At 43.7% G+C, this 12,115-nt stretch overlaps 1 protein-coding gene across 1 annotated transcript; it reads left to right on the top strand.

The window, feature by feature from the left end:
* The first annotated feature begins 9,333 nt into the window (after positions 1-9,333).
* On the top strand, positions 9,334-12,056 carry LOC121309902 (protein S100-G-like). Its single transcript, XM_041243075.1, has 3 exons — positions 9,334-9,443; positions 11,217-11,380; positions 11,878-12,056. The coding sequence occupies exons 2-3, from the start codon at positions 11,234-11,236 to the stop codon at positions 11,995-11,997; spliced, it is 267 nt and encodes an 88-aa protein (XP_041099009.1). The 5' UTR covers positions 9,334-9,443; positions 11,217-11,233; the 3' UTR covers positions 11,998-12,056.
* The last annotated feature ends 59 nt before the right edge of the window (positions 12,057-12,115 follow it).

Here is a 12,115-nt window from a genome sequence, read left to right as displayed (position 1 = left end):
CCTGGGCAAGTCACTGAACCTCCTTGTGCTCCATCCTTCAGATGGGACATAAAGCAAACAAGCTCCTAATGGAAGTGACTCAGTTGTTGATGATGCAGAGTCCCCCCCCGTCCCCCCCCCCCAGTCTCTGCAAGTTGTTTTGGATAAAAGGCATCGCTAAATTGAATAATTGACAGCTGCATTTACAGTCTTGCAGCATTGCACAAAGGCAGGTGTGTTGTCAAGTTTTCTTTAATTGCCTGTGCGTTTCGATCCCCTGTGATTATAAGTTTGAGTCATACTGGTAGTTTGAAACTATGTGAATGTCATTTCCATCTTTTATTTAACATTGTGCAATCACAGAAACTGCAAAATGATATTGCTTAAAAAATAAAAAATAAAAAAAAGGCTACCGGAAGGAAGCCACAACAGTAGCACAGCACTGTTTCCTGTTAGATTTCCAAATGCCTTGTTTTTCAATTGTCAGTTTTATGCTCAGTATATGGAAAACCCCTAAGCGGTGTGCAATTCAATATATATATATATATATATATATATATATATATATATATATATATATATATATATATAACTGCAGTGTTAAAAAATCAAAGTTTGGGGTCAGGTGGATATTTTGGTATCTTCAAGAGAGCTGCACTGTGGAACTCAGTGAGATTACAAGATACAAATGCCTGCTGAACACGTATCCATGCAGTGACCACAGAGGGGCGCTCTGCTCCCTGGTTTGCTGTGTTTGAGCCACACCCAGCCCCTCCACCCCAGGCAGCACTGTGTGAGTCACACAGAACCCTGTTTGCAGTCAGGTCACAAGGCACAGCCAGGAGAAATGGGTTAGAGAAAGCTGGCAAGCCTTTTCAGAGCTGTGGTTAATGAAAACAGCACACAGAACTCTGCTTTCTAACGTGTGTCTGTTATTGGAGTCACAAGGGCTGGGTTAGAGCTGTTGGCAGAGTTTTCTACACGGTGTAAATGATTATTAGCTGTGCACTAGAGACTAGTAATGCTTTTGCATTGACACAACTCATCCTTTATTGATTAGGCAGGTTTCCCCCCCATGCTTTTCCCATGCATATACTATGTACTTACTTGGTAAAGCATAGGGAAGTATTGTAAAGAACAGAGAGGTCTGGTAAAGCATAGGGAAGCATTGTAAAGCACAGAGAGGTCTGGTAAAGCATAGGGAAGAATTGTAAAGCACAGAGAGGTCTGGTAAAGCATAGGGAAGCATTGTAAAGCACAGAGAGGTCTGGTAAAGCATAGGGAAGCATTGTAAAGCACAGAGAGGTCTGGTAAAGCATAGGGAAGCATTGTAAAGCACAGAGAGGTCTGGTAAAGCATAGGGAAGCATTGTAAAGCACAGAGAGGTCTGGTAAAGCATAGGGAAGCATTGTAAAGCACAGAGAGGTCTGGTAAAGCATAGGGAAGCATTGTAAAGCACAGAGAGGTCTGGTAAAGCATAGTAAAGGGGAAGTATTGTAAAGAACAGAGAGGTCTGGTAAAGCATAGGGAAGCATTGTAAAGCACAGAGAGGTCTGGTAAAACATTCATAACTATAGTGAATGCAGAATGTAACCAAGAGAAAGCATCGGAGGAAAACTGCAAAAATACTATGATAAAGCTCCCTGCTTTTACAGGAATATTTGTAAATAAAAAATAAAACAAAATCGCTTTTGCATTAAAAAAAACAAACATGCAAACATTGGATTGAAGTCCTTTAGTTTCTTCTCAGTCTTCAAGAGCACAGGCTTGTTTGACGTGTCAAACCCTGAGCGCTTTATATTGTGTACAATCAAAGCTTTTGTCTGTTTGCTTAGGTGTTCCATTGCATTTCTAAATCTCTGGTGCAGTTTGAGGAAGGGCCACACCCAGCTGCCAGTGACTCACAGCCATTGTACTCCTCCAGTGATGAGTCCAGTCCCACACAGCCTTCATTGCAGCCACACATACAACTGCCACAATCAGACCATTTAAATTACATGTTTTCATTTGCAGGGGTGGGTGACTCGATAAATAACAGTGTTGCTTCCTGCTTTGCACATAAGTACAAAAGCAGCCAATTTTAAATTTCCCCCATTAAAACCCACTAAGATCTCTGTGCTTTAAGAAAGCCATTTTTATAAAAGTGCTTTACAATGCATCCCTATGCTTTACCAGACCTCTCTGTGCTTCACATACTTATATACAAGGGTACGCAAATCGGTATAAAGTCTACAAAATCTCTCTGTTTTTAGTCTTGACTTGAAAACTGTACAACGGTCCCAGCTTCCCTGACAAACGAAGGCAGAGCATCCCATAATTTAGGAGCTCTACAAGAAAAAGCCCTCCCTCCTCCCGTGTTGCTTTTGTTGTCCCAAAGGAATAACCAGCAGCCCCGCATCCTGTGATCTCAGAGTGCGGTTTGGAAGATACAGGGTCAGTAACTCCTACAAATAACTCAGTGCTAATCCATTCAGAGCCTTGTAAGATTAACAGCAAAATCTTAAAATCAATCCTATACTGCACAGGGCGCCAGTGTAAAGAGGCCAAAGCAGGGGTAATATGTTCACTGTTCCTGGTTACCCACACAGTTTAAGTCTTACGATGCAAACAAAGGGATGCGGCAGGGATCAGTGTGCTGTAGCGCCACTAGAGGAATTTGCTGACACCCTTCATAGCATGAGCATTCATTGGGACGTTATGCAGTCACGTGATGCAGGTACTGGACTCCACCTCTGTCGTTTAGGGGCTCTTCTCGTATAGGAACATCGACGTGTCAAAGGGTACAACGCCTTCCGTTTCGGGTGATTCCCTCTATACGATGGTGCACAGTAGGACTAACTAAATAAAGTCTTACGATCTATCATAATACCACACATTTTGGGACACCAGAAAAAAAGTGCATGACAGTAATCAATTCCAGATGAAACAAAGGGATGCGTGCACATTGCACAGCGTTCTCAGTGTGTCTGTGCGTTTGAGGAAGTTGCTGAGCTGGGTTCATAGCATGAGTCAGTCGTAGGAAGGAAACGGCAGCACTGTGCTGCATACTGACTAAGCTCTGAAGAATGGGGGCTCTTCTCAGCTCATAAAAAACATCGGCGAGATCAAAGGGGAACGCCTTTTGAAGAGGGGTGATTCCCTTCTGAAAGATGGCTCATATAAACAAACAAACAACATTGAAAGCATGGCAACCCTGATACAAATTTTCCATAGTAAAAAAAATTTAAATGAAGTGTAAGACAGCACAGTGGAAGCATTGTAAAGCACAGAGAGCTCCGGTAAAGCACAGGGAAGCATTGTAAAGCACAGAGAGCCCCGGTAAAGCACAGAGAAGCATTGTAAAGCACAGAGAGGTCTGGTAAAGCATAGGGAAGCATTGTAAAGCACAGAGAGGTCTGGTAAAGCATAGGGAAGCATTGTAAAGCACAGAGGTCTGGTAAAGCACAGAGAGGTGTGGTATGCTTTTACAATGGTACACTCCCTGTAGCCTTTCATCAAGGATACAGGCAGTGTAGAATGGCAGGTAATTAAACTAGACAGAGCCTCAGTGTGCTAGCACAAGATCTCACTACACTGTGTGATACAAAGGGAGGACTGTCTGGGCTTTACAGGGAATTAATTCTGCTGTTCAGCCTGTAGCAAACCCAACATTACTTTTAACATACCATTGTGTAGAGTCACAAAAACGCCCACTGCTGCGCCGATCACACAAACAGACACACTGAGACACGCACACACACACACACAACTGCTGCACCAAACACACTGAGACACGCACACACAAACAAAGAGACACACACAGACAAACAGAGGCATGCACATGCGCCCACTGCTGCACCAATCACACAGAGACACGCACACGCACGCACGCACATGCACACACACACACACACACACACACACACACACACACACAGAGCCACACCAATCAGAGACAGGACCGGGGTTTATTATATCTTGTGTGACGGGGTGAACATTTTTGGTATTTTCCTTATTTATTTAAACGGTTTATCTTGTTTTCAGTCACTCCCTAGATTATAAATGTGCAGAATCATCCCATCACAGCTACATCGACAACAGTAATAACTTTCTGGTCCTGTTTAAATGTGTTCTCTGCATTACTGTATTCGTGTTCACCAGTGTTAGTTCTATAGATGTTAAATGTGTGCATTAACTGAACCCAGGAAAGGGTTCATTTTGAGCCTTCATGACTGTAAATTTCCATGCGAGAATGGGGCTGGAATTGAGGAAACTGGGTCCTGATTGGTGGGCTGATAAAAGAATCAACGTGGTTTAACTGATGCAGGTTTGGATAAAAAGCTGCACCCAGCTTGTTCGCTCAGAGCTGTGGAGGAAGGAGGGGGTCGCCATAACTCAGCCATTTTGAAAAGAGTCTGGAAACAGACTATAAAGTTTTCAGCGTCAAAAGTTGTCAGGGCGCTGTCAATGAAAAGAAAAAAGACAGCTGTGTTACTGAAACAGTCGTAGCAACACGTGGGGAGGCATCACGCCAGATTCTTATGAATCTAATGGAAAATGAGAAAGCCCTCAGGATGCAAACACGATTTACATTTCAAAAACCAGTAAACAAGAACAGCTCACATAGAAGATCGCTGTAGGTCCTGGAAATAACTGGAGGCATATATATATATATATATTTTTGCATGTTTCTCATTGAGTTTCCTGTTAGGGGACTCGCACACCCGAACATGCACAGGGCCGTTAAAGCGTGTGATCAGAATCTGGGCAACTTGAGAGGAGAGCGAAATATATCAGAACACAGAGAGGGCTGGTAAAGCATAGGGAAGCATTGTAAAGCACAGAGAGGTCTGCTAAAGTATAGGGAAGCATTGTAAAGCACAGAGAGGTCTGGTAAAGCATAGGGAAGCATTGTAAAGCACAGAGAGGTCTGGTAAAGCATAGGGAAGCATTGTAAAGCACAGAGAGGTCTGGTAAAGCATAGGGAAGCATTGTAAAGCACAGAGAGGTCTGCTAAAGCACAGGGAAGCATTGTAAAGCACAGAGAGGTCTGGGAAGCATTGTAAACAGAGAGGTCTGGTAAAGCACTGTAAAGCACAGAGAGGTCTGGTAAAGCATTTGTAAAGCACAGAGAGGTCTGGTAAAGCATAGGGAAGCATTGTAAAGCACAGAGAGGTCTGGTAAAGCATAAAGCACAGAGAGGTCTGGTAGCATTGTAAAGCACAGAGAGGTCTGGTAAAGCATAGGGAAGCATTGTAAAGCACAGAGAGGTCTGGTAAAGCATAGGGCAAGCATTGTAAAGCACAGAGAGGTCTGGTAAAGCATAGGGAAGCATTGTAAAGCACAGAGAGGTCTGGTAAAGCATAGGGAAGCATTGTAAAGCACAGAGAGGTCTGGTAAAGCATAGGGAAGCATTGTAAAGCACAGAGAGGTCTGGTAAAGCATAGGGAAGCATTGTAAAGCACAGAGAGGTCTGGTAAAGCATAGGGAAGCATTGTAAAGCACAGGAGGTCTGGTAAAGCACGAGGGAAGCATTGTAAAGCACAGAGAGGTCTGGTAAAGCATAGGGAAGCATTGTAAAGCACAGAGAGGTCTGGTAAAGCATAGGGAAGCATTGTAAAGCACAGAGAGGTCTGGTAAAGCATAGGGAAGCATTGTAAAGCACAGAGAGGTCTGGTAAAGCATAGGGAAGCATTGTAAAGCAAGAGAGGTCTGGTAAAGCATAGGGAAGCATTGCAAAGCACAGAGAGGTCTGGTAAAGCATAGGGAAGCATTGTAAAGCACAGAGAGGTCTGGTAAAGCATAGGGAAGCATTGTAAAGCACAGAGAGGTCTGGTAAAGCACAGGGAAGCATTGTAAAGCACAGAGAGGTCTGGTAAAGCATAGGGAAGCATTGTAAAGCACAGAGAGGTCTGGTAAAGCATAGGGAAGCATTGTAAAGCACAGAGAGGTCTGGTAAAGCATAGGGAAGCATTGTAAAGCACAGAGAGGTCTGGTAAAGCATAGGGAAGCATTGTAAAGCACAGAGAGGTCTGGTAAAGCATAGGGAAGCATTGTAAAGCACAGAGAGCATTGTAAAGCAAGGGAAGCACAGAGAGGTCTGGTAAAGCATAGGGAAGCATTGTAAAGCACAGAGAGGTGTGGTAAAGCATAGGGAAGCATTGTAAAGCACAGAGAGGTCTGGTAAAGCATAGGGAAGCATTGTAAAGCACAGAGAGGTCTGGTAAAGCATAGGGAAGCATTGTAAAGCACAGAGAGGTCTGGTAAAGCATAGGGAAGCATTGTAAAGCACAGAGAGGTCTGGTAAAGCATAGGGAAGCATTGTAAAGCACAGAGAGGTCTGGTAAAGCATATTAATAACTAATAAATGCATAGAAAAACCATGGAAAAAGCCTCACGAAACTGCAAAAATACTGTGCATAAAATACGCCGGTAATCTTTGCTAAGGGAGTGTGTGGCTCCAGTAAAGCATGTTGGATGTGAAAAGGCTCCCTTGCCTCTCAGACCTGTCGGACCAGATCTCAGGACCGCCGGCTGTTTTTTTTTGCCCTGAAGTCAGAGCACCCACACACAAGGGTGCAGTCCCAACTGGTGTTATTGAAGTGCTTTCAGAGAGTTTCAACGGCCCTGACAGAAATGCAGACTAGCCCACAAGACATTCGCCTCTCCAGTACAATAGCATGCAATGCAACAAAATTAAATACAACACAATTATTGCTAGAGAGCAGTATGTATTAAGGATGTGCCAATATATCTTTTGTCGCAAAAGTTTTGCTTTTGTGGATGAGGAAAAAAGATTTACATGAAATAGATCTCTATAATGATTTATTTCAGCAATTTCTTGGCAAAACTCAAAACATGCTAATTTAAAAGTGTTCGTACACTGACAAGGAGAATGAAATGAAGAGCCAGTTGAGGCATCTTTAGCAGTAATTGAAACGATTGGGATCTTTTGGCATGATTCTTTAGTGATTCATGACCGTTCTTCAGTGCAAAATTGTTTCAGTTCGTTCAGATTCCGAGGACTCCTCTTGTGCACAGCCTCCTTCAACTCAGATTCTCAATGAGATTTAGATCAGGACTTTGACCGGGCCGTTCCAGAACCTTGATTTTATTCTTCTTCAACCGTTCTGAAGTAGATTTTGACGTGTGTTTTGGATCGTGTGGGAACATCGTGTTGGGTTTTAAACTAAGTTTTGTAAGGGAGGGTTCCAGGTGACTGGCCAATATCTTTTGGTTTGCTATGGAATCCATTTTACCATGTATTGGAACTGCAGTTCCTGTGCCTTTAGAGGAAAAGCAGCCCCACAGAAGGATATTACCCCCTCCATGCTTGACGGTAGCTATGGTGCTCTTTTCTTTGTGCGCCTCACCGGACTTTCTCCAAACGTAACGCTTGCGAACACTGAGACCTTCACCATGCAGTACTGGACCTATGGTTGAAATGGGAACTCCAGTCCCACCTGCAGCCAGTTCACTTTGAATATCTTTGGCAGTCGATCTCAGATTGTTATTAACCTTCCTCACAATTGTTCTTGGTGAAAGACCCTTCTTTCTTCCAGACAGAGGGAGCCCTGTCACAGTACCACAAGTCTTATACTTCTTGATAATAGAAACAGTAGTTGAAATTGGGAAACTCAGATGCTTGGAAATCTTCTTGTATCCTTCTCCAGCATTATACAGCAATCGTCCTATGTTGAACAAAGAAGACTACGTGGCGACCTAATTCAAGCATTCAAAATTCTAAAAGGTATTGACAGTGTCGACCCAAGGGACTTTTTCAGCCTGAAAAAAGAAACAAGGACCAGGGGTCACAAATGGAGTTTAGACAAAGGGGCATTCAGAACAGAAAATAGGAGGCACTTTTTTACACAGAGAATTGTGAGGGTCTGGAATCAACTCCCCAGTAATGTTGTTGAAGCTGACACCCTGGGATCCTTCAAGAAGCTGCTTGATGAGATTTTGGGATCAATAAGCTACTAACAACCAAACGAGCAAGATGGGCCGAATGGCCTCCTCTCGTTTGTAAACTTTCTTATGTTCTTATGTTCTTATGCCTAACCCTTTTATACTCTCTAAGAATGTTCACCTACAATCCAGCATTTTGTAGACTATGCATCATCATATTGAAATTTCTAGCACCTTGTAGACAATACTATCATAATATAAAAGGGTATGAATACTTTTGAATTATAATTTTTAGAGTTTTGCTAAAAATTAGCTCAAATAAATAATTGTAGACTTCTATTTCTTGTAACTTATTTTCCTCATCCACATAAGCAGAATTATTGCTACAAAAGATTTTTCCTAAAATTATAAATTTCCATTGGAGCATGTATACTTTTTACTATAACTGTACCATATATATATAGATATAGAAAATATATTTTAGAAATTAAATTAAAAAAAAATACAATAAATGACAGATAATTGCATATTACCGCTCTGTGCTTTACAATGCTTCCCTATGCTTTACCAGACCTCTCTGTGCTTTACAATGCTTCCCTATGCTTTACCAGACCTCTCTGTGCTTTACAATGCTTCCCTATGCTTTACCAGACCTCTCTGTGCTTTACAATGCTTCCCTATGCTTTACCAGACCTCTCTGTGCTTTACAATGCTTCCCTATGCTTTACCAGACCTCTCTGTGCTTTACAATGCTTCCCTATGCTTTACCAGACCTCTCTGTGCTTTACAATGCTTCCCTATGCTTTACCAGACCTCTCTGTGCTTTACAATGCTTCCCTATGCTTTACCTAAATAACTGCCTCTCTGTGCTTTACAATGCTTCCCTATGCTTTACCAGACCTCTCTGTGCTTTACAATGCTTCCCTATGCTTTACCAGACCTCTCTGTGCTTTACAATGCTTCCCTATGCTTTACCAGACCTCTCTGTGCTTTACAATGCTTCCCTATGCTTTACCAGACCTCTCTGTGCTTTACAATGCTTCCCTATGCTTTACCAGACCTCTCTGTGCTTTACAATGCTTCCCTATGCTTTACCAGACCTCTCTGTGCTTTACAATGCTTCCCTATGCTTTACCACACCTCTCTGTGCTTTACAATGCTTCCCTATGCTTTACCAGACCTCTCTGTGCTTTACAATGCTTCCCTATGCTTTACCACACCTCTCTGTGCTTTACAATGCTTCCCTATGCTTTACCATACCTCTCTGTTGTGCTTTTACATTGAGAAACTTTTATACAGGAATCTAATTCTCTGAATAACTAAATAACTGCATAAGAAGGGTTCTGTATATATGGAGAGAAGGAAAGTTACTGTCGCCTCCAGAATATCACTGGCTCTGCTGGAGATTTGAGCAGTAATGGCAGACGAGGGGAGATGAAAGTTGAAAAGGGCGTTGCCATTCTGTGGGATGTCTCCAGGCAATCCTATTTTGAGAAAGGGAGTTTCCATGAAAAACATACTTCCTAGTTAAAATCTATGAGAAGCATATGACATAGACCCTGTCCTTTGTCAAACGGGTAAGTCTGCATATTTGTCTTTTAAAAACTAGAAACATAGAAAATGGACAGTGTATATATTATTGCTGATTCTGTGCTTTACCTTGCTTCTTTCTGTGTGCTTCACTACACTGTGCTGTGCTTTTACCAGGGGGGTCCCAAAGCAGTACACTTTGAGAAGGGGGCTGGTTCATTATCTTCTCTGTGCTTCACTACACTGTGCTGTGCTTTTACCAGGGGGATCCCAAAGCAGTACACTTTGAGAAGGGGGCTGGTTCATTATCTTCTCTGTGCTTCACTACACTGTGCTGTGCTTTTACCAGGGGGATCCCAAAGCAGTACACTTTGAGAAGGGGGCTGGTTCATTATCTTCTCTGTGCTTCACTACACTGTGCTGTGCTTTTACCAGGGGGGTCCCAAAGCAGTACACTTTGAGAAGGGGGCTGGTTCATTATCTTCTCTGTGCTTCACTACACTGTGCTGTGCTTTTACCAGGGGGATCCCAAAGCAGTACACTTTGAGAAGGGGGCTGGTTCATTATCTTCTCTGTGCTTCACTACACTGTGCTGTGCTTTTACCAGGGGGATCCCAAAGCAGTACACTTTGAGAAGGGGGCTGGTTCATTATCTTCTCTGTGCTTCACTACACTGTGCTGTGCTTTTACCAGGGGGATCCCAAAGCAGTACACTTTGAGAAGGGGGCTGGTTCATTATCTTCTCTGTGCTTCACTACACTGTGCTGTGCTTTTACCAGGGGGATCCCAAAGCAGTACACTTTGAGAAGGGGGCTGGTTCATTATCTTCTCTGTGCTTTACTACACTGTGCTGTGCTTTTACCAGGGGGATCCCAAAGCAGTGCACTTTGAGAAGGGGGCTGGTTCATTATCTTCTCTGTGCTTCACTACACTGTGCTGTGCTTTTACCAGGGGGGTCCCAAAGCAGTACACTTTGAGAAGGGGGCTGGTTCATTATCTTCTCTGTGCTTCACTACACTGTGCTGTGCTTTTACCAGGGGGGATCCCAAAGCAGTACACTTTGAGAAGGGGGCTGGTTCATTATCTTCTCTGTGCTTCACTACACTGTGCTGTGCTTTTACCAGGGGGATCCCAAAGCAGTACACTTTGAGAAGGGGGCTGGTTCATTATCTTCTCTGTGCTTCACTACACTGTGCTGTGCTTTTACCAGGGGGATCCCAAAGCAGTACACTTTGAGAAGGGGGCTGGTTCATTATCTTCTCTGTGCTTCACTACACTGTGCTGTACTTTTACCAGGGGGATCCCAAAGCAGTACACTTTGAGAAGGGGGCTGGTTTATTATCTTTTCTGTGCTTCACTACACTGTGCTGTTATGGTTAGAGTTAGGGTTAGGGTTAGGGTTAGGGTTAGGGTTAGGGTTAGGGTTAGGGTTAGGGTCAGGGTCAGGGTCAGGGTCAGGGTTAATGTTAGGGTTAATGTCATGGTTAGGATCAGGGTCAGGGTTAATTTTAGGGTTAGGGTTAGGGTCAGGGTGAATGTTAGGGTTAGGGTCAGTGTCAGGTTGAATTTTACGGTTAGGGTCAGTGTCAGGGTCAGGGTCAGGGTCAGGGTTAGGGTTATGATCAGGGTTAGGGTCAGTGTCATGGTTAGGGTTAGGTTCAGGTTTAGGGTCAGGGTCAGGGTTAGGGTCAGTGTCATGGTTAGGGTCAGGTTCAGGGTTAGTGTCAGGGTCAGGGTTAGGGTCAGGGTTAGGGGGTGAACATTTACAAGGGCGTTCTTTAGGCTTGTCTTTTATTTGTATTTTCTCTTTGCCGTTGCAGAAAGCCATCCCGCCATCATGTCTGGACTGCAACCTCTTGAGAAGAGCCTGCTGGAAATCATTGCACTCTTCAACAGATACGCCAAGAAAGAGGGGCACACGAAAACAATGTCAAAGAGGGAGGCTTCAGAACTGATCAGCAAGGAGCTGCCAAACTTCATGGGGGTGAGCAGAGCACCGTGTACCGAAGCACAGAGAAGATAATGAACCAGCCCCCTTCTCAAAGTGTACTGCTTTGGGATCCCCCTGGTAAAAGCACAGCACAGTGTAGTAAAGCACAGAGAGGATAATGAACCAGCCCCCTTCTCAAAGTGTACTGCTTTGGGATCCCCCTGGTAAAAGCACAGCACAGTGTAGTAAAGCACAGAGAGGATAATGAACCAGCCCCCTTATCAAAGTGTACTGCTTTGGGATCCCCCTGGTAAAAGCACAGCACAGTGTAGTAAAGCACAGAGAGGATAATGAACCAGCCCCCTTATCAAAGTGTACTGCTTTGGGATCCCCCTGGTAAAAGCACAGCACAGTGTAGTGAAGCACAGAGAAGATAATGAACCAGCCCCCTTCTCAAAGTGTACTGCTTTGGGATCCCCCTGGTAAAAGCACAGCACAGTGTAGTGAAGCACAGAGAAGATAGTGAATATGTTTTGTTTTTTTTTAATCAGAAATGTGACCCCAAGAACGTCCCCGATCCGGATGGAGATGGTGAAATGACCTTTGAAGAATTCACCGTGATGATTCTGACGGTGGCCAATGCCTTCAATGAGATGATCAATTCATACTGAGGCCAGGTCAGCAGCTGCCTGGTGCTCCTTTAAGGAAATAAAAACCGAACCAAACTGAACAGCGTCTCTCCCTTTGTCTTCTTTTTCTGATGCAAACCTTTCAAGCACAGAGTACGAT

Source organism: Polyodon spathula, unplaced genomic scaffold (genome assembly GCF_017654505.1).
Source record: "Polyodon spathula isolate WHYD16114869_AA unplaced genomic scaffold, ASM1765450v1 scaffolds_1574, whole genome shotgun sequence".
NCBI lineage: Eukaryota > Metazoa > Chordata > Actinopteri > Acipenseriformes > Polyodontidae > Polyodon > Polyodon spathula.
This window is presented reverse-complemented; position numbering and strand designations above follow the sequence as displayed.